At 37.3% G+C, this 22,697-nt stretch overlaps 1 protein-coding gene across 1 annotated transcript; it reads left to right on the top strand.

Annotated features, from left to right (window-relative positions):
• Positions 1 to 1,974: 1,974 nt before the first annotated feature.
• Positions 1,975 to 21,530, top strand: C11H10orf88 (chromosome 11 C10orf88 homolog). The gene is made up of 6 exons (XM_010357388.2): positions 1,975 to 2,290; positions 3,314 to 3,517; positions 4,319 to 4,391; positions 7,546 to 7,752; positions 14,884 to 15,338; positions 20,367 to 21,530. Exons 1-6 carry the CDS (start codon positions 2,127 to 2,129, stop codon positions 20,599 to 20,601), a joined length of 1,338 nt encoding a protein of 445 aa, XP_010355690.1. The 5' UTR covers positions 1,975 to 2,126; the 3' UTR covers positions 20,602 to 21,530.
• Positions 21,531 to 22,697: the final 1,167 nt, after the last annotated feature.

Raw genomic sequence — 22,697 nt, 5'->3', positions numbered from 1 at the left:
TAGGGAACACAGATACATAAACTGGCAAAGTCTGACACCAAAGGAGAATTATACTGCCTAAAAAAGTGGTAAGTGCAGCACAGAGGAATTTGTTTAATTCTATAGCAGGATGAAGTAAGCTTGGTTTCACATGATAAATAGGATTTTTCCTACTATTGAAAAAAACGGCATTCTAGGTAGAGGAAACTGGAAGGTAGGCAGGGTTCATAGTACAAAGGACTCTGCCTGCTATGCTAAGGAGTGAAGGTGTTGATTCAGTTAGGAACATCAATCACCAGAAGGAGAAAAGGGCAGTGCAAAGAATGAAATGGAAGGAATGAAAATGAAAGCTACTGACAGAAACTCCTGGAATTGTTCAGATGAAGCTAGTGCCCAACAGAAAAAGCGAGATAGGAGAATCTTTCTTTAAGAAAATGAAGACTGGTGGTTTATTGGCTCTATGGAAATAAAGGAAAGGACAGACCATAGGAATCTTTCGTTTTCTGATTCCTGGCCATTCAGCTTTATTTAAGGAAGTCAAAATCCAGTTTACAATATTGATATTGCTCATGAAATTGCAGATTAGTTTCTGAAGAGCCTATTTTCCTTCGGACTGTCCACATTTTTAGGATCAACGTTAACTTATGACCACAAGAAGCAAGACATACAGGACAAAAATAATGACAAAGACAACTTAGAATGAGTCTGAAATATTAAAAAACCTTTGCAAATGAGGACTTTGCAATTCTGCTATGATAGACCTTTGGTGACATTTCTCTCTTTCAATCTTGGTGAATTCACCTACCATATATACATTCTGGTGATTACTTATAGAAAAATACAGTTGGTCATCATTTTTCTTGCTTTGACACAGGGAAACAGAATGCAAAGGTTACTCTATTCTCATTTTTAGCTAGAGGGCACACGACCTAGTACATAAACTCAAATGAAAACATAAGCAAAAAGATTAAAGTAATGTGCACTGAGTCATGAACCCAGAATAGACAGCTCTGAAACAAAATTAGATTATGGGTGAGCAAAAACGTGATTTCCTAGAGAGGATACCACCTTAAACACAACTCTGGAACTCTAGATTATAGACGAGTGGAATTTCAGAGTTTTCCTTTTCTCAAAAGACAGAAAAATAATCTGCACAAGCCTCTACAGGAAGAGAATGAGGGGGCACACTATATACAGTCCCATCCTGTGGAGCATCTAGAAAGTTCCATCTGCTTCCACTATTCTGTATCCATAGCCTTAAGCTCCTTCAAGACTTGAGTTCACATTCTACTTCAACAGAGTCCTGAGACCCCATTTCCACTCGCTGTTTCCAGTGCCATGAGTAGTGATCTCATGGTACAGCCCCTGCCTTCGGTCCCTGGGTCTTTCTTGCATTTCAGATTTCTGTCACCTAGAGCGTCCAGTCCTGGCTGCCCGGGTTCCCGCGGCCCGAGGGGCAGGTCACACATGGGGTCAGGGGGCGTCAGCTGAGATGGGCACCCGGCGAAGGCCAGCGTGGCTCAATGCCCATCACAGACGCCCTTCAACCCCCACTCTAACGCGAGAATATGTGTGAGGGAGTCTAGGAGAGTTCGGAGTAAAAATAACCGGAATTGGCAGCGCGTCCACCGCGCTCGCTGCCACAAACGCTGCAGACCCGACGGAGTGCAGGCAGAAAAGGCCCTGGGGTCCCCTCGGGAAAGAACGAGGTCAGAAGTCAGTCTTACACGCCGCATAGAGCGACGAGACCACACCTACCTGACCACAGACGTTCCACACCAGCTCAGCAACGGCAGTCCCCGCCGCCTGCTGTTTCTCCACAGTCAACGTCAAAAACACCCTAGTGCCGGCGCGCAGTGCACCGCGCCTGCGCATAGTCTCCAGCGAGAGAGAGAGGGTCTGCCAGTGAACAGGCTCCGCTCTCGACCGCATCCCGGCACACTTTGAACGCCGCGCCTGAGTCCACCAGGCACATGCGCCTGCGTGTCTCTGGTACCTGCTCTCCCCACCAAAGCCAGAAGTGGCCGGTACTTGAAGCGGAGTGAGCCGGAAGTCGCTTTGCCGCCCACTTTCACGTTGTACCGGCGGAAATTCAAGCACTGGAAGAGAGGTTCCGGGGCTGGGCTGGCGTGACTGAAGGCGGCAGAATGGAGACACGGACCGAGGACCGGGGCCTCACCCGCCGCCCCACGCTGGCCTCTTCTTGGGATGTTGCAGGCGGGGCCCTGACCCACAACCTCCTTCTCACCCGGGCCGGTCTCGGCCCCGGTGACTTCGACTGGGACGAGCTGCTGGCTCCGCCTGCTCCAGGGTGCGCCGAGCCGACGTGGACGGGGTCGCTACGCTCGGCAACTGCCGCGCTCCTCTGGGAGCTGTGAGGGGAGGCGAGAGGGTCTGAGCCCGGGATCCGGGAGAGCAGTTGGTGCCGGGTCTCTAGTGGGGGAGGGGAGCTGCGAGGTGGTCCGGGGTGGGTCCGGCCGGGAAGGGGCCGAGGCTCCCGGGCGTGAGCGGGGGAAGGTGACCCGGACTCGGAATTCATAAACGTCCCGGACAGGCGTGACAGCTCCTCAGGGCTGCTGTCAAAGTCAGTCCACCCACCTACCCTCAAACAAGCCACCTCCTCTCCATCAAAACAAGCTGTGTAAAAAGTCTAGCTATAGACGACCGTCGTCGACTTAATTTCGAAAAAGATGCAGTTTTGTCTTTTATTGTGCCCTGCTCCTACTCCTGTGCACACAGTAGGTGTCCAGTAATTTATGTAATTATCAGAGAGTCAGTTGCAGGGGATTGAGTACAATGTTGACCATTAAGGAAAAAATGAGAGGGAAAGCCCTGATGTGTGACACCTCCATTTCCTTATGAATTCTGTGTTGAGCGCTTGTTGGATGCTTGGGAAGGTGCTTGGACCTCAAGGGCGAGTGGAAGTGAGTTAGAAGAAAGAAGCCCCTGCCCGGCGCGGTGGCTCACGCCTGTAATCCCAGCACTTTGGGAGGCCGAGGCGGGCGGATCACGAGGTCAGGAGATCGAGACCATCTTGGCTAACACGGTGAAACTCCGTCTCTACTAAAAATACAAAAAATTAGCCGGGCGTGGTGGTGGGCGCCTATAGTCCCAGCTACTTCAGAGGCTGAGGCAGGAGAATGGCATGAACCCGGGAGACGGAGCTTGCAGTGAGCAGAGATCGCACCACTGCACTCCAGCCTGGGCGACAGAGAGAGACTCCGACTCAAAAAAAAAAAAGGAAGAGGAAAGCAACCTCATGACCTAACAAGTGGGTTATGAGTCATGTTCAGAGAAGTATACTGTGTGATGTTTTCACCAATTTTCCTCTCAGCCAGGATCTGGTGATTTTGAAGAGAAACCTGAACAACCAAGATGAAAACCCCTGCTTCCTTTACCTGAGGTGTGGCCCCGATGGAGGTGAAGAAATCGCTTCTATTGGCATTTTAAGTTCAGCAAGAAATATGGAAGTGTACTTAGGAGAGGAGTACTGTGGAACCAGTAGGGGCAAGAATGTTTGTACTGTCCTGGATGACAGGTGTGTGGCTTGTACACGGGAAAGTGTTCTTCCGAATTAGTGTTTTGATTTTTCTCACTTTTTGCAATAATTATTGATTCTCTGACATTGATGCCATATGTTATGGGAGAGAAGATAAAAATGTGCCAGTAGGCATAGGAGTTTAGAACTTTAGAGATCTTAAAGACAGTGTAGATCAGCCTGGTTATTTTTTAAATGTTGAAGTTTAGAACTAACAAGTGGAGGTGAATTGGTAGGAGGTCATAGCTAGTTAGTGGAAGAGTTTTATTAGAATGAAATTTTGAGAGGTGTGTCTCTCTCCTTAAACTCAAAGCAGTCTGTCTTCCAAAAGTTAACTTGGTAGTCAGTCTGGAACTTTGAACACATTTTCTTCTTGGAAGCCCATTAGAAATGGTGGAAGGATCTAAGACTGTGCTACATAAACCTATTTATTAACCTGTAACGCAACTTGTGATTTCTTATGAAGATTTTTCCCCAATCTGTCTTTAATGTAACCCAAAATATGACTGTTTTGTATCCTGCATGTTGGAAACAATTGCTGTGTTTATTGAGCTTTAAAATACGGTCTGGCTACATGGTTGTACGTATGTTATATAATGTAATTTTCTCATTGAGCCTAGTAAGTGATAGATGTAGTCATAGGCAGTGTGCTTCAGTAATGGATCCCAACTCTTCATGCCTCACCAGGAAAACTGAATCTTAGGATTTAAATATTGTTCTGGAAACATTTATTTGTAAGTGTAAATATTAAAAGTGACAACATATGTAAGTAAAAAAAATTAATTTTTTTTTTATTTTTAGTGAACATGAAAAGGTTATTTTGTACAAAAAATATCTAAAATTGGAGTCCTCCACACATGCTTGTAAAATAAAGGTAAGTTGTCAGTTGTTAACTAATTTGACAACTAAGTTGTTTTTGTACTCTGTGTATGCTTGTTTTCTTTTGGATTAGTAATACAATTAGTCCAACTTGCTTGCTTGTTTTTTTTTTTTTCTTTTCAAGATAGTATCTTGCTCTGTTGTCCAGGCTGGAGTGCAGCGGGACAATCATGGCTCACTGCAACCTCATCTCCCGGCTCAAGCTAACTTCCCACCTCAGCCTCCTGAGTAGCTGGGACTACAGGCATGCACCACGATGCCTGGTGTTTTTTAATTTTTAGTAGAGATGAGGCTCAGAAATACTTAGTAAACATATAAAAAGAAATTACTTTTCTAAAAAATTGTCAGCCCTTTTTAACATTGTATTAAAAATTTTTTTTTTTTTAGTTTTTCACCTGGTGACCAGGGAGTAGACTTTTTCTCTTAAAATTTAACTATGAGCCACGTGCAGTGGTACATTTTTATAATCCCAGTTACTCAGGAGGCTGAAGTGGGAGGATTGCTCAAGCCCAGGAGTTCAAGACCAACCTGGGCAACAGAGTGAAACCCCATCTCACTAAAAAAATAATAAAAATAGAATTTGACCATTTATTAACTTTGGGTAATGTATTGTTAATACAGTAGTGCTGTGTATTTTGAAGTGTTGGGAAATTGAGCAAAAAACATTTTTAAAAACTCTGTATAAACTCTGGCGGCAAAAACCCATAAGCAGTTTTGGCCCCATTTATAAAAAAACGAAATTAGAGAAGTTTCAAGCAAGAGAACCAATAAGTTAAAGGGATTGGACTGTTGTCTTCAGCATGAAAATATGACTGTTAGTTGTGTCTTCAGAGTCTAGGGATAAGCTAATGAGTTGGAAGTCCTCAGCCCTGAGTGTTAATTCAGTTCTGTCGCTGACTAGTGAATTAGTCTTGGGCAAATTTTGGACCTATCTCAGGGGTAAAATTAGCTGAAGAAAATTCTTGGATTTTTTTTATCTCTAAAATTCTGTACTTACTATCATTACTTATAGAAGATTGAAACTTATTTTTACAATAAGAAAAAATAAGTGATTTTCACAGGCAGATAGCAAACTCACAGAACTGATTATCCCAAGATGTTGTTTTGGATAGTATATATTAAATAGCTTCTAAAACCATTCGAACAAAGTGATGTATTCATTCAACAAAGATTTGAGTGCCTCTTAATGTCAGGTACTATACCAGTCATTTAGGAATTAGCAGTAAGTAAATAAACTGAAATGTCTGCCCTTATGTTGCTTGTGTTCTAGTGGACAGACAGACAATAAGGAGACTCAATGAGTAAAATAAGTATTATATTTAATGCTGAAAAAGGCTATGGGGTTAAGAAGAGAAAGGGGAATTATAGAGAGGTTGAGAGGTAGGAGGTTAATAGGGTGTTTCCTTAAAATGTTGAAGACAGTCACGTCTTTGGTTCAACACTCAAGAGTTCTTGGATCATGAGTCTGTATTCACCTATGTCCTTGTTTGATATATGAACCTGTGTGTGTCTCTGAAGGTGAATGGTTTTTTTTTTTTAACTCTTCTATGAAAGTACATGGGAATACAAAGGGTTATTTCAGGGAAACTCTAGGATTGATAGGAAAGCTTGTTCTGACGCAAGGTTTTTGAGCACTTACAAGTTTTTGAGCACTTAGTGGTCGCTACTGGAAATTTTGACATGTAATCCTCACAACAACTATATGAAATCATTGCTACTGTCTTCTCTCATTTTAATCCTGACTCAGATTTAGCATTTCCCCAGGGTCACACAGGTTGTAAGTACCAGAGTCATAATTTAAACTCAGGTTTGTCTGATTCTAAAGCCCGTTCCCTTTCAATTTTGCTACTCTGTTGTCTGTACCACACATGAAATGTCTCTTGTTTCAGAAATATGGACAGAATAAAATGTTGGATAAACTACAGGGATAGAAGCCAGAAGAGCTAGGTTTCAGGCTGGTCCTTTACTAATTGAGTGTCCTTTAACAAGTTAGAAGATCACCCTTGAAGTCGTCATGTCTATGTGTAATCCAGCAAGCTATGTTACATCGTTCTGATATTCTCTTATAGTTCTGAATTTGAAAGGATTGAATTTTACTTATTATTTCAGTAAACATTTTGCATGGGCATCTGGCCAGCCTTATTTTTTGTTAAGTAGCAAGTTGTGGTATGTTAAGGTCTCAGATTGGTAGGTATATAGTAGTTCCCCTTTATCTGCAGTTTTACTTTCCCCGGTTTCCATTACCCACAGTCAGCCGAGGTCCAAACATACTAAATGGAAAATTTCAGAAATAAACAATTCATAAGTTTTAAATTGTGCTTCATTCAGAGTAGTATTATGGAATCTCCTGCCATCCTGCTCAGTCCTGTCTGGAACATTGAATCATCCTTTTGTCTAGTGTATCCCTACTGTATATGTTACTGCCCATTAGCCACTTACAGCCAAATGTATCATCAGAAGGTCAGTAGTAGCCTAGTGCTGTATTACAATGCCTGTGTCATTCACCTCACTTCATCTCATTACGTAGGCATTTTATCATGTCACATCATTACAGGAAGGGTAATAAGATGAAGTGAGGTGAATGACATAGGCATTGTAATATAGCACTAGGCTACTATTGACCTTCTGATGATACATTTGGCTATAAGTGGCTAATGGGCGGTAACATATACATAACTTTTATTATATTGTCAAAATTATTCTATTTTATTATTCAACACTATACCTAATTTATAAATTAAACTTTATCATAGATATGTATGTATAGGAAAAAATATAGAGGTTGGTACTATATGTAGTTTCAGGGAGCCACTGGATGTCTTAGAACACATTATCCACAGATAAAGAGGAACTATTGTAGTTTATTTTTAGTTCTTTAAATAGGTAAACATTTATTTAATGACCTCATTTGTATTGTACATGAAGTCTTAATTTTTGAAAGGACTCTTTTATTTAAATAATTCATCTGAGCCTCATGATAAATTGAAATTTTTCCTGACTATTGCTGTTCTAGAGAAAAGTTTAAAATATACTTGAGTAGTTTTTAGATTCTTGAATGCTTCACTCTTGTTCAGGTGATACCAAGAAGTGACCTTAAATGATGATTGTTTTTAATATTATTATTTTCTGGAACTTTTGTTTTATAATAGTTGCTCTCCTTTGGCGAAAGGCAGTGTGTGTTCATCAGTAAAGTTGTGGTACACATGAGATCAGTTTTGGCAAATTCTTCAACAAGCTTTCCTGCTCTAGGATCAAGGATAGACCTTGACAAGGTCCAAACCATAATGGAATCCATGGGGTCAAAGTTATCTCCTGGAGCTCAGCAGTTGATGGATATGGTTAGATTTCAGCAGCGGGTAAGTAGAAATGGATTTCTTTCCAGATACCATTAACAATTTCAAAACGATTGCTTTTAGTAAAGAAATGTAGTGACTTAAAATTTTTCTTTTATTCTGATTTAACTGTTATCTTTTAGTTTTATAGAAGTTAACATTTTTATAGATTTGCCCTCTACAAAGTGTTTTGACTACACATTTTCAAACTTTTTATGAATTCATTCATTCAGCAAGTTTTTTTTCTTGCAGTGAACAAGGCACTGGTTTGAGCAATTTTGAGTGTGCAAAGATGATCAGTTAGTTTGTAGTCTTTAAGAATTTTTACATTCTGGAGCATGTAAGTGGGGAATGATGAAAACACTAAGGAAAGGCTCACTAAAGGAAGTGGTATTTTATCTAGCCCTTTAAAATGAAGGGTGGGATTAAGCAAGTAAATTAGGAAGAAGGCCATTTCAGACAAAAAATAAGGTGAATAAAATCTTCAATGCTAGAAGAAATTGATATAGCTGAGAAATGAATAGTAGTTCATTTCTCTGAAGCAAAACAGTAATAGGGGAAGTTTAAAGTAGATTTCAGCTAGATCATAAAGAGCTTTGGATCCTACTTTAAATTTGTAGATGTTTTTGACTTATGTTTCAAGAAATGTTAAGCCACTGTCATGTGTAAGGTGAATCTGAAGAAAGTGAGACTGCAAGGAGAAGACGAGCTGCATATTATTCACCTCATCCAGATAAGAGTGAATGAGGTCTAAGATTGAACATAGTAACATAATGCTGGATTGTGAGATGCTAAAATGATGGAGCCATTGGGACTTGACAGCTAACTTAATATTGGTATTATGATAGAAAAAACAAGTTAAACATGAAATCGAGGCTCTGAAGATGGTGATGCTAATAATATAAATGCAGCCCAAAGGAGGAGGATGCTTGGAGGAAAAAGGAATTTAATTTTGGGAACATTGAGTTTTAGCTGTGAATAAGACATTCCCTGAAAGTATGTTGCAAACATCTGGAAACAGAGGATTAGGAGAAATGGAATGAACCTTCAGTGACTGGAAGGGAAGTTTAGGGGTGTTCCCACAGTAGCTAACAGGTACTGTGGTGAAGGGAGGGACTAAAGCAAGGAAGAAAGACCGTTAGAGAGTAGCTGCATTTGTAAAGATACAGGGAGAGGAGAAAGGTAACCAGAAACGTAGAAGGCAGCAGTGTGAAGAGTAGCAAGAGAAAGAATTTGATGTTAGGGAAAGTGACTTCAAGCTCTTGTCCTACCTCTTCTTAGTTCTGCATCCTATGGCAAGTTGATTCATATTTTTTTCAATATGAATTCCTCATATACAAAATCTAAATGGTAACACTGTAAGGATCACAGAATTGATGTGAAAATTTTAAATAATGCAAGAACTCCTTGTAGATTTTGTGTGGTTCACAAATACTAATGTAGTCCCAGTGTTATAATATGGGCTGAGTTAAGAGAACCAGGGGAGCTGAAGATGATGGAAAGCACAGAAAGAAGAATTTCAAAAAAGATGGAAATGTGTACTTTTCTTCCTCCCACACCATGTTCTCACCTGGATACCTCAGGAGAATCCTAACTGGCCCTCCTGCCCTGCTACAATCCATTCTCCACAATGTACCGAGAATGACCTCAAAGGGTAATTGGATCTCATCCTTCTTCTGTGCAAAGCCCCCTGACTGCTTGCCTCCCTTTGTACTTAGAATTAATCCTGATTCCTTACCTTGATCTCTAAAATGTAGGCCCTGCTCGCCTTCTCAACCTCATCTCCTGCCATGTTTCCTTGGGCAGCTTGCTCCAGACATTCTGATGTTTGTATTCCATAAATATCTAAATATGTTCCCACCTCCAGACCTTTGCACTCATAACTGTTCTCTGTGGCCAGAACCCCCTCTCTGTGATACTTCTGTATCTGCATTTTTCTTATTCAGATCTCATTTTAATGTTACATCCTTAATGACAACTTTCTTAGCCAACCAGTGTAAAGTAACATGTACCTCCAAATCCTTATCAGTTTCATCAGTGCCCTTTTGACCACTTTGTTGTTGTTTTTGTATTGGTTGCATGTTTATCTCCCTAAAAGATAAGCGTCATACAAACAAGACTTATCTGTCTTGTTTATGGCTCCAAGTATATATACACAGTCATGGGTCACTTCACAGTGGGGATATGTTCTGAGAACATAGGTGATTAGGGGATTTCACGGTTGTGAAACCATCATGTACTTGCAGAATCCTAGATCATATAGCCTACTATCTACCTAGGTTACAAACCTGTATAGCATGTTACTTTACAGAATACTCTAGGCAGTTATAATGGTAAGGATTTGTGTATCTAAACATAGAAAAGGTACAGTAAAAATATAGTATACAAGATGAAACATGGCACGCCTGTGTAGGGCACTTACCATGAACTAATCTTGTAGGACTAGAAGTTACTCTAGGTAAGTCAGTGACTGAATATGAAGGCCTAGAACATTACTGTACACTGCTGTAGACTTTATAAACACTGTACATTTAGGCTATGCTAAATTTTTTAAAGCATTTTTTATTTTTCAATAATAAATTAACCTTAGCTTATTGTAATTTTTTTTTTTTTTTTTTGGAGACAGTCTTCTTCTGTCGCCCAGGCTGGAATGCAGTGGCATGATCTTGGCTCACAGCAACCTCTTCCTCCTGGGTTCAAGCGATTCTCCTCCCTCAGCCTCCCTAGCGGCTGGATTGCAGGCACATGCCGCCACACCGAACTAATTTTTTATTTTTAGTAGAGATGGTGTTTTGCCATGTTGGCCAGGCTGGTCTTGAACTCCAGGTTCTCAGGTGATCCACCGGCCTCAGCCTCCCAAAGTGCTGGGTGGGATTACAGGCGTAAGCCACCATGCCCAGCCTATTGTAACTTTTTAACTTTGTACTGTACACTTAAATTTTAAAAAACTTTTTGAGTCTTTTGTAGTACACTTAGCTTAAAACACAAACTCGTTATATAGCTGTAAACATATATTTGGTTTCTTTATATCCTTTTTCTATTAAGCTTTTTTTGTATTTTTTTTTTAATTTTTAAACTTTTTTGCTTAAAACAAAGACACAAACATTCACATTAGCCTAGGCCTACAGAGGGTCAGGATCATAAGTATCACTGTCTTTCACCTCCATATCTTGCCCCACTGGAAGATCTTCAGGGACAGTAATACCCATGGAGCTGTCATATTGTATAATAACAATGTCTTCTTCTGGAAGACCTCCCAGAGGACCTGCCTGAGGTAGTTTTACAGTTAACTTTTAAAATATATAAGCAGAAGGAATATACTTTAAGACTAAAAATATGGTATCGTAAATACATAAACCAGCAACATAGTCACTGATTATTATTATTATTACTGTGTAGTATATGGTGTACATAATTGTACATGCTATGCTTTTTTTTTTTTTTTTTGAGACGGAGTCTCGCTCTGTTGCCCAGGCTGGACTGCAGTGGCACAATCTCGGCTCACTGCAAGTTCCGCCTCCCAGGTTTATGCCATTCTCCTGCCTCAGCCTCCTGAATAGCTGGAACTACAGGCGCCCGCCACCTCGCCCGGCTAGTTTTTTTGTATTTTTTTTTTAGTAGAGATGGGGTTTCACCATGTTAGCCAGGATGGTCTTGATCTCCTGACCTCGTGATCCACCCGTCTCAGCCTCTCAAAGCATGCTATGCTTTTATATGACTGGCAGTGCAATAGGTTGGTTTACACCAACATTGTGAGTAATGTGTCACTGTGATGCCGCTTGGCGATTGGAATTTTTTAGCTCCATTATAATCTTATGGGACCACTGTCATATGTGGGTCCATTGTTGATCAAAACTTTGTAGTGTGACACATACATACATATATGTGTGTGCGTGTGTGTATGTGTGTATATATGTGTATATATACATGTATATATGTGTGTATATGCACACACACCTATTGAATTGATCAACTGTTTCTTGGAGATCCTCAGGGAGTAAGTTTGAATAGTGACGAGACATAAACCAAGTTGTGAGGGATTAGGTAGTAACTGGGTATTTAGGTAGTAACTGGGTATTTGGGATGTGGAGTTACTAAGTGCACATGGGTTTTTTTTTTCAAGTTTAGAGATAAAGAGGAAATTAGAAGATACTTGTATAAAGGAATATTGAAGATAAATAAAGACTTTGACAAGCTTGTGAGATTTGAGCTTTATTAAGAATTTATTTAGGGCAATGTGTTTTTTCAAGTACAGTCCGTCATTGAACACCTGTGTCAGAATCCTTTGGAAGGTCTTCAAAATGCAGATTCCTGGCCCTCACTACTCATTCCCAGAGGGTGGGGTCCAGGAATCAGTGTTTTAAACAGTCATGTCTAAGTGAGTTTTATGTACATTGTAGTTTGATAATAACTCTTTTAATGGAAGATTTTAAAACGGAAGCAATTGTTTGTGAACAAATTTTGGAAACAATTGGAGAATGTTAGTTTACTGTCTGATTTCTCTATTTTAAAATCTTGACTTTAGGAAAAAATGAAACTAGATATATTTTTATTTTGGCCATGTCTTTAAATTTTTATAGTTTTATTTATAAGTAATTTTTCTTCACTATGAATTTTAACCAACACGGCCACCTGAGAATTCTTCATTTCCTATGGTGGCATGTAGACATATCTGAATTTCTTGATATTTAATCTAAAGAGAAAAGATCGTCTAAAGAGCTCTCATCTCAGAAAATATGACCTTTTTAAAATTGTGGTAAGAATACTTAATGTGAGATCTACCCTCTTAACAAATTTTTAAATGTACAATATGGTGTTGTTAACTATAGACCCTGTTGTACAGAAGGTCTGTAAAACAGATTCATCTTGTAAAGCTGTAACTTTATACTCATTGAATAGCAATTCCTCATTTCTTCTTCCCCCCATCTCCTAGCAACCACCATTCTACTCTCTGTTTCTGAATTTAATTTAGATACGTGACGTTAGTGGAATCATCCATTATTTATTCTTCTGTGCCTGGCTAATTTCACTTAGCATGTCTTCCAGATTGATCATATTGTCACATGACAAAATAGCCTTCTTCTCAAAGGCTGAATGGTATTTCATTGTATGATACTCATTCAATGATATTTCATTTTCTTTATCAATACATCAGTCAGTGAACATTTAGGTTGTTTCTGTATCTTGGCGGTTGTGAGTACTGCTGCAGTGAACATGGGAGTGCAGATAATCTTTTTGAGATCCCAATTTCAGTTCTTTTGGATATACGCCCAGAAGTGGGATTGTTAGATCATATAGTAGTTCTATTTTTAATTTTTTGAGGAGCCTCCATACTGTTTTTCATCACTACTGTACTATTTTACATTCTTAACCAATGACTAATTCTCATAATCAGTGAATTTTTATAAACAGAATATTATATGTCAGAAAGGAAAAATTTACATAGCAAATACCTTTACATGTAGATTTTTCTGTTTAAATGTTCTGCCTCCTTAATGTTCACCCGTAATTTTGATATTGACTGTAGTGTAAATATTACTTTTAATGTAGTATTCCACTGTACAGTTTGTTTTGAAATGTCATAGAGAAATAAATGGACTTTCCTGTTATAACTGAATAACTTCCTTTGAGCTTATGGGGAGATGTCCAATGTTAACATTTTGTAATTTTACTTAATTCATCTTATTCCAGGAATATTTAAATATTCAGGTTTATTCAAAACTTGCATTTTATAAAACAAGATAAACTTACAATAGGTTAACATTTCTCTATAAAGAGCACTTTTCCAAAGTGCAGTTTGGTAAAAAGTTAGATGGGGACATGACATTACAAATCTTCCCCTAGCTTCCCTGGCCCTTATTATTCTCCTTTCCAAGTTGTTTTTCTCTAAAGTATTTATCACCATCTCCATTTCATGATACATTTTTTCTTTCTTTTCTTTTCTTTATTTTTTTCTCTTCTTTCTTCCTTCTTCACTTCTTTTCTCTTTCTCTTACTTTCTCTCTTTTCTTTTATTTCCCCTTTTTCCTTCTTTTCTTTTGTAGTTTGTGTCTCCTTGCTCCCCTGTCATACAGGCTCTGTGAGGTCAGGGATTTTAATTTATTTTGTTCACTGCTTTATTTCCAGTGCTTGAAACAACACCTAGCACAGAGTAGATTCCTGGTAAATATCTGTTGAATAAATGAATGTTGTTCTGGCTTAGTTTAGTAATAACTTTTTAGAATATCTGTAAGTATATGAGCTGAGTTTCTTCAGCTAATTTACATATTGCTTTTTCAGTCTGTTCCACCAGCTGTTGAACAGCAATAAGTGTGGGATGATATCCCCTGATAAGAATCTGTAGTAGACTTTTATGTTTTGAATTTAGAGTACAGCCATATGCCTTAACACTTAGGCTAGAGGTATTTTCTTTTATCTAATGGAAAAATTAAAGAGCATAAAAGGGAGATATTGTAATCATCCCTTCAAGGTAAGCCAGAATCTTCTCAGGAAATAATACTACATAAGCAGTTGAATTGAGGCTGCAAAACAACTCTCATTATCCTGGGAATTCTTAAAGCAAACCCAGCCAGAAGTAGCTAATTTCAGTCATTGAAAATGTCACAAATGTATCCATAGAGCATCTAACTTTAAATAGCGTAACTATCTGTGTAGTTTCCAGGAAAAATTCATTGCAAAAGATTCTACTGGATAAAAGTGAGTGACTTACCATATTTTGACAGTTGGGAATGATATAATTGAATTTTAAGAAACTTACAGTTCTTGTGACTCAGTTGAGAGTAGTACATTTTATTATCATAAAGAGACATTTGTAGTGGAAACATTAGTGTCAGTGCAGTTTGACTATTCATGCTAGTATTTATTTAATATTTTATTTTGGGAAAAACTACAATGAAGTAATTGAAAGTCATGACTGTGGAGTCAAGTGGCTTGCATTCATGTCCCAATTCTGCCACTTACTGGCTGATTACCTTGGCTACGTACCTTTAGCCTTGGTCTCCTCAGCTTAATATTGGGATAGTAGTAGTGGCCTACTTTATAAGGATGTTTTGAGGATCAAATGAAACAATACACAGTGCCCAACTCATAGTAATTACTCCAAAAGGTAGCTGTCAGTATTATTAATATTAACATTTACTTGTTTACTTTGTTTAGAATTGTATTCCCGTTGGAGAGCAGCTTCAGTTGGTGTTGGGCAATTCTGGATACAAGCATATGATTGGACTACAATCCTCATCTACCTTAGGAGCCTTAGACAAGTCATTCTCCACACCTTTTCCTTTTAGAACTGGATTGACATCTGGGAATGTGACTGAAAACTTACAAACTTACATTGATAAAAGTACACAACTACCTGGTGGAGAGAATTCTACCAAGCTTGATGAGTGTAAAATTGTGCCTCAAAACCATTCGCTTCTTGAAAATGATCTTAAAAATGCAACGTCCTCTTTCTTACCAAAGAAAGCAAGTGACAACTCAAATATATCTAACTCTGAGTTGCTGCCTTTTCTCCAGAATTTATGTAGTCAAGTTAATCATCTCCGTGTGGGAAATAAGACCGAGTGTCAGGAAAACATCACCAAGCATGGCGAACGCATTCTTGGTGTTGGGTAAGTATTATTTTAAGACATAGGAAGTTTTGATTTGGTAGGTGGAAAAATCAGATAAAAGGAAACAGATTTGTCTCAATGAGTACTCCTAAAATGCGTTTCCAGAGAAAATTTTAGCAAGTTTTACATTTTACCATTAATACACTTAAAGGGGATAACTAACGGATTACTTTGAAAGAAGTCCCTATAACTGGAGGTTTTGCACACTTCTCAGGCATTTTGTGGAAGGGTCACAAGTATTAGTTCACAGTTGGAATAGAAAAGTGATTTGCATGAATGGAAAGGAGCTGTGGGAATCATAATCTTTATGTTGTTTTTATATATTTGTACTATTTTGTGCCTGGGTATGTTAAGCATGTCACTGTGACATTTTCCTTGAAGATTATGTTTGGTCTAGGCAAATACCTGAATTATTAAAAAACTATATTAGGATAATAATAATTTGTAGTTTACAGGCTATTATCCCCAGTCTCTTAATCCCTTATTTTGGCAGTACATATTTGATTAAGAGGTAGCTAAGTATTTAGTATGTTCCTAATTGCTTAATATATAGTGTGTCAAAATGGTGTTCTAGACTAGAATTCAGGACTCTAGGTGTGGTTTTGGCTTAAACATGTTGCCACACTGTTTAATATTCTTTAGCATAAGAGATTTTCTTTGAAAATGAGGCAGTTGGATTATTTTGTAACTAAACACCACCAACAACCAGCAGGATTGAGTTGATATTTATAGAGAACTCTGTGAACAATAGGAGAATATACACTTTTTTCAAGCATCTATGGAAGATTTGCAAAGATAGATTATATCTTGAGTCACAAAGCAAATGTGACCAAATTCAAGAGGATTGAAATAATACAATGTATGCTTTCTGACCATAAATGAATCTTACTAGAAATCAATAAAAGACAACAAAATTTCCAGATTTTGGGGAATTACACAGTATTCTTAAATTTATGGTTCAAGAAAAAGTTTTGACAGAAATTAAACGTATTACACAGAAATGAATGAAAATACAACACATCAAAATTTGTGGGATGCAGTTAAAGAAGTGTTGATAAGGATATTTATAGCACTAAATGATTACCTTAGAAAAGATGATTGTTCTCAAATCAGTAGCATAAAACTACAATTCAACCAAAATAAAATAATCTGAATAGTCCGATGACCATTAAATTGAATTTACAATTTTAAAGCCAAGCAAACTGAACTAAAAGCAAGCAGAAAGAAGGAAATAATAAAGAACAGAAATCAGTGTAACTGAAAACAAGCAAACAAAGTCAGTGAAGCCAGAAGCCAGTTCTTTGAAAATTTCAGTAAAATTGATAAACTTCTAACAAGACTATCAACAGATAAAAAGAGAGAAGATGCAATCATCAGTATCCGGAATGTAATGAGATGTCACTACTGATCCTAAGGCCATTAAAAGATAACAAGGAAGGGAATATTACAAACAAATTTATGCTCATAAATTTGACAACTTAGGAGAAATGGATTAATTTCCCCAAAACTACAAACTACCAACCAAACTCAGCCAACATGAAATAAGTAATAGAATAGTACTATAACCACTAAAAATATTTAATTAATGATTGGAAAGCTCATGAAAAAGAAATATCCAGGCCCAGATGGCTATACTGGAAGTTTCCACTGAATATTTAAAGAACATCAATTTTGCGTGCTTTCAAAAACTAGAAGAGGAGGGAAGACGTTCCAGCTCATTCTGTGAAGTCAGTATTAGCCTGACACCAAACTAGAGTGCCCCCCAAAATTAAAATACACAAAAATACGTGTAAATATATGTAAATATGTAAATCTATAAAAAGTACTTATACAGTATATGAAAAAATTTATAAACCTAACAAAATATATACAGGATATGTGAACTGAAAAGTATAAAATACTGACGAAGGAAAGAAAAGCCCTAACAACTGAAGAGACATACCATATTCATGGATTTGAAGATACAACATAGTAAAAACGTCAATTCTCTCCTAGTTGATATATAAATTTAATGCAATTCCTATGAAAAATTGAGCATGATTTTTTATGAATGATTCTAAAATTTAGAAATGGGAAATTTTTTTAAATGGAAAGATAAAGGAACTGTAAAAATTTTTGAAAAAGTATAAGAGAAATCACTACTTGATTTCAAGACATATAGCCACAGTATTCAAGACTGTTATTGTCAGAGGGATAGACTTATAGATGGATAGCACAGAAATAACTCCACACAAGTACACCAACTGATGTTTGACAATGCAAAAATAATTCAATAGAGGTAGAATTGTCTTTTTAACATGTGCTGGAGCAGTTGGATATCCACAGGCAAAAAAAGAATTGTGGCCTCAACCTTATACTTTATGCAAAAATTAACACAAAATTACTTATAGACTAAAATGTAAAATATAAAACTATAAAGCTTTTCTATGGGAGAAACTCTAGGAACCCAGGACTAGTAAATGAGTTATCAAATATGACATCAAAAGCATGATCCATAAAATAAAAAACTGATACATTGGGCCCCATCAAAATGTAAAACTTTTGTCTGTGAAAGACCCTGTTAAGGAAATTGAAATACAAACTGTGAGAAATTCTTTGCGAAGTACAAATCCAGCAAATGACCTGTATCTGAAGTACATAAAGAACTCTCAAAACTGTATGTTAAAAGAAAATAAATAAAAATAAAACCTAATAATCCAATTCAACCATGGGCAAAGTAATAGTCATTTCAACAGACAGGATATACAAGTAGCAAATAAGCACATGGAAAGTTGATCAACACTGATTTCATGACTGTTAGGGAAATGCGTATTAAAACCACAAGATATCACTACATATTTGGATGACTAAATTTTAAAAATGGTAACAATACCAAATGCTGACAAAGTTGTGTGGGAACTGGATCTCTCATACATTGTTGGTAGGAATATAAAATGGTACAGTAACTCTAAACATTATTTTGGCAATATCTTAAAAACCAAACATACAGTCACCATACAACCCAGCAGTTATACTCCTGGACATCCCAGAGAAATGAAAGCTCAGGTCTACACAGAAACTTGTACACAGTTGTTAGTAGACGCTTTCTTTGTAATATCCCAAAAGTCCCAACTAAAATGTCTTAGCAATAGGTGAATGGTTAAACTGTGGTACATCCATATCATGCAATGCTGATGAGCGGTAAAAAACAACTTGGACATCTCTCAAAGGCATTTTGCTGAGTGACAAGAGAATCACAAAAGGTCACATACTGTATGATCTCACTTATATAACATTTTCAAAATAATAAAATTGTGGAGATGAACAACATGTTGATGGTTACCAGGTAGGTATTAGGGAAAGAAGACTTTAGGGAAGTAGATACAACAAAAGAGGGGTAGCAGGAAGGAGATCATTGTAAAGAATGGTTCTGCCTCTTGATTATGGTGGTGGTTAAATAAACGTGTACATGTGATAAAATGGCATAGAACACTACACACACATACTAATATCAATTTCCTGGTTTTGATATTGGATTATAGGTAGGTAAGATGCAACCATTGGGAGGATTGGATAAAGGGCACTGAGAAACTAATATCTTTGCAACTTCCTGTGAATCCATAATTATTTCAGAATAAAAGAGTTTCCTAAAAACTCTCTTTGGTGTATTCTAGAGTAGTAGTTCTCAGACTTTCGTTCTTTACACTCTTAAAAATAATTGAGGACTCCAATAAACTTATGTAGGCTACATAAAAATATTTGTTTAAAAATAACAATAAACCCACTGTGTATTAACATAAATAACAGTCTTTATGAAAAAAAGCCAGATTTTAAAATTTTATTGAGAATAGTGTTATTTTAAATGTACGTGAATCTATACGTAATAGCTTTTGGCTGCCTTATATTTATTGAATTATACATGTATAGTCAAATATAACTAGTAAGAGCACAGTAGGAATACTGAGAACAGAGTGGATTAATCTCTGAAAAAGCATATATTTATACACTAAATCTCTACTACTTTGTGAAATTTTAGGAAAGAGAAGAATACACAACTACAGATTCTGTTAGTCATCAGAGCAATAACATAGATTTTATAGCCTCTTTCATGAGTATGAGGATGAAAAAGTCAAATAATATCTTAGTATAAACCTACTTGTGACCTCAGTGAATTCCCAAAAGAATCATGGAGACCCCAAGGTTCTGTGGACCACATTCTGAGAGTTCCTGTTCTTGTTTTGAGACGGAGTCTTGTTTTATCACCCAGGCTGGAGTGCAATGCCGCAATCTCGGCTCACTGTAGCCTCTGTCTCCTGGGTTCAAGCGATCCTCTCAGGTAGCTGGGACTACAGGCGCCCACCACCATACCCAGCTAATTTTTGTAGTTTTAGTAAGGAACAGAGTTTCACCATGTTGGCCAGGCTGGTTTCGAACTCCTGACCTCAAGTGATCCACTCACTTCGGCCTCCCAAAGTGCTGGGATTACAGGCGTGAGCCACCGTGCCTGCCCTGAAACTTACTGTTCTAATGTTCATGGTGAACGTTAAAAATTGATGTTCTTTTTATTTATTTTGTTAGTTTGCCCATTCTAGTTAAATTCTCAAGTGTTTCTATATCAGGTTAAAAAATAACCTTCCAGTAGTTTAGTAAGGTCGTTTGTATGAAGGAAGAAAAACTTTATAGAGTTGCTTGGGGAAGTATTAGAAAATACACGTGTTGACTTTAGAAGAAAATTGGGCAAGATCAGTTTTGATTGGAGTTCAAAATCAAAAAGACCCTTTCTAAAGACTTGCTCTTTGGGGGTTCCTTTTCACTTTTATATTTCTGTTCAATTGTATACTAAAAAAGAATTAATAATGTGTTGGGCATTTAGGGCTGTGGTTGCCTATTGTGGATGTATATTAGAACCTAGAAATGCATTGTAAGAAGACAGAGCACAGCTGTGGAGACAATTCTCAGCAATTTATGTTGGCTGCTCGTTTTATAAGCTTGGTTGTTTTTGTTGTAATATTAGGGAAAATTTACATATTTTTTAAAATGTGTTTTTAGAATGGAAGAGCAACCTGTTTGCTCCTACTTGGAAAAGATTCTTTCTAAAAATATGGAACTGATGGAAAAGAAACTTATGGATTACATTGACCAGCGAATATATAAACTCCAGGAGCACATTGATGATAAGATTGCTTTGTTAATGGATTTGCTGCAAAATCCCAACTCCCCGCCCACTGGGATACCTCTGAGACATTATGACTCTGGAGAAAGACTTTCAAATGGAGAAAGATAAGCTCTCAACGTAAACAGTGTACTGCAGATATTTATTACATATTTATTACAAAGCCAAAACCCAAAAATATTTATAAAAAGCAAGTATTTAATGTCCTTTGAGGGATCATTGTCTTACACAAAGTGACCTCAGTTTTCATTTTTACTACACTTGTTATTTTAAATCCAGTACTGTACATCGAGTTAATATGATACAGTCAAATTATTTTTGCTCACGATATTTTTCAGTCTTACAGGAATGTATGTGTACTTGTGTTGAGAGTTCAAAATGCTTGAGGATTTCTAATACAGTTCATTAGTGTATTGTATATGTGTTTAAGTATAATTTTTATTTATACAAATATTTTACAGTCTTAGAAGTATGAAAAATAATGCTTAGAGTATTTGAATTTTTTCTTTTTCTAATTGTCTTGGAGAATTGGATACTTAAGACTTGGAGCCTTTAATTCAGATTACCAGTTTACGTTTTGTATTGCTTATCTGAGATAATGAATAAGATGTGATATTTGGCATGTGTAAAATTAGTTCACTCTGGGGCTGTTAATATTATTTGTTTCATTACAGAGTAGCTGTAGGTAGGAAAGTAAACATCAGAACCAGCCTAGTCCTTGTTATGATTAGTACTTTGGATTTGATGTTTCCTGTAAAACAGATGCAGTCATCTTGTTTGACCTCAGTAACTCCAGACAGTATAAGAAAACCTCTCCTTTTGAGCTGATACGGGTTTTCTCCCCAGAATCCTTTTCTGGCATGTTTATCGTATGAAATACTGAGGCTCTCCATTTAAGGATGAACACATATGAGTCAAGGGATTGCAATTCTCTCTGATAGGCTTAGGTTTCAGATCTTATAACTATTGTATATGCATTGAAGTATGATATATTTGCATATAAAAATAAATGCACCTGCTCTGGGAACTACTTGTCTTTAGTTAGTAGAACTGTTTTATTCTCAACTAATCTTTACTTCAAATGTCTTATTTTTTAGAAAATGGGCATCTCATACTCATTTAATGTTTTGGCAAATTTCTTCTTTAAAAGTGTTACCTGATGTAATTCCTGCGTGACATAACTGAATTTTTACCCTGCCCTAATAACTCTGCTTATCTTTAAGAAACAGGGTGCCTGTGTTGAAAAGTTCCCTTTGTAACCAGACCAGAGAAGACTGGTTACAACCGCGATAGCTGACCAAATGACTTTTAAAAGACCTCAGCCTTTTTATAATCTTATTTCTGTGCTAAATGACACTCCCACCAGCGCCATGACAGTTGACAATTGCCATGACAATGACCAGAAGAAGCCATGAAAGGACAAAAAGGAAGGCAGCACTCTGGTTTTAGGAAGTTCACTGCCCATTTCTGAAAAATCTATAAATATTCCTCCCTTTGCTTTAATGTGAAACACGTTTATTAGAGAAATTATATTTTAACCCTCTCACTCCTCATTAGTTGAAAAGTTGATTTGTGAACCATGCTCCTGCTTCTCAATTCTGTGGCAATTGAATAAAACCTGCACTGTTTGTCACTCTTTTTTGGTTTCATGTATCGGCTTTGTGACACCCAACAGGGAAAGACCCCATCTTTTGGAGGACCAGCTTTGTTGGTAACAAAAGGAAGGCTAATTTATATGCTGTTTGTTCATTTTTATCATACTACAAAGGTGATACAGTATATGGAACAAACTGTGACCATAGTAATGTCAGGATTTGCATATCCCTTTTGCTAGTCCTTGAAGGGCCGTTATTTATGGGATGTTCATAACATATATAAGATAGTATCTCCATTCTCATTGAGAAGTCTGTCTCAAGTTTGAATCTGTTAGTTGATAGTCCTGTATCCTGTGGTAGTTGCAGTCTGTTCATTGATTCACCAAGTGCCTCACTATGATGTAGTAGCAATTACTGTATTCCAAGCAAGGATGATGAATGAAGTTAGAGGCAGACAGTTGAAAGGCCAATTCTGAATTCCTTCTGCATGCATTTGATGATGAAGTAATTGGGAAGCAAGATCACAATAATTTTAAAGAGTAATATTTGGCAATTTGAAATTTGATAAATTTGTGATTTCTCTACATACTCTTACGCATTTGTTATTTGGAA

Source organism: Rhinopithecus roxellana, chromosome 11 (assembly GCF_007565055.1).
Source record: "Rhinopithecus roxellana isolate Shanxi Qingling chromosome 11, ASM756505v1, whole genome shotgun sequence".
NCBI lineage: Eukaryota > Metazoa > Chordata > Mammalia > Primates > Cercopithecidae > Rhinopithecus > Rhinopithecus roxellana.
The sequence above is the reverse complement of the archived record's forward strand: the minus strand, read 5'-3'. Positions and strand labels throughout refer to the sequence as shown.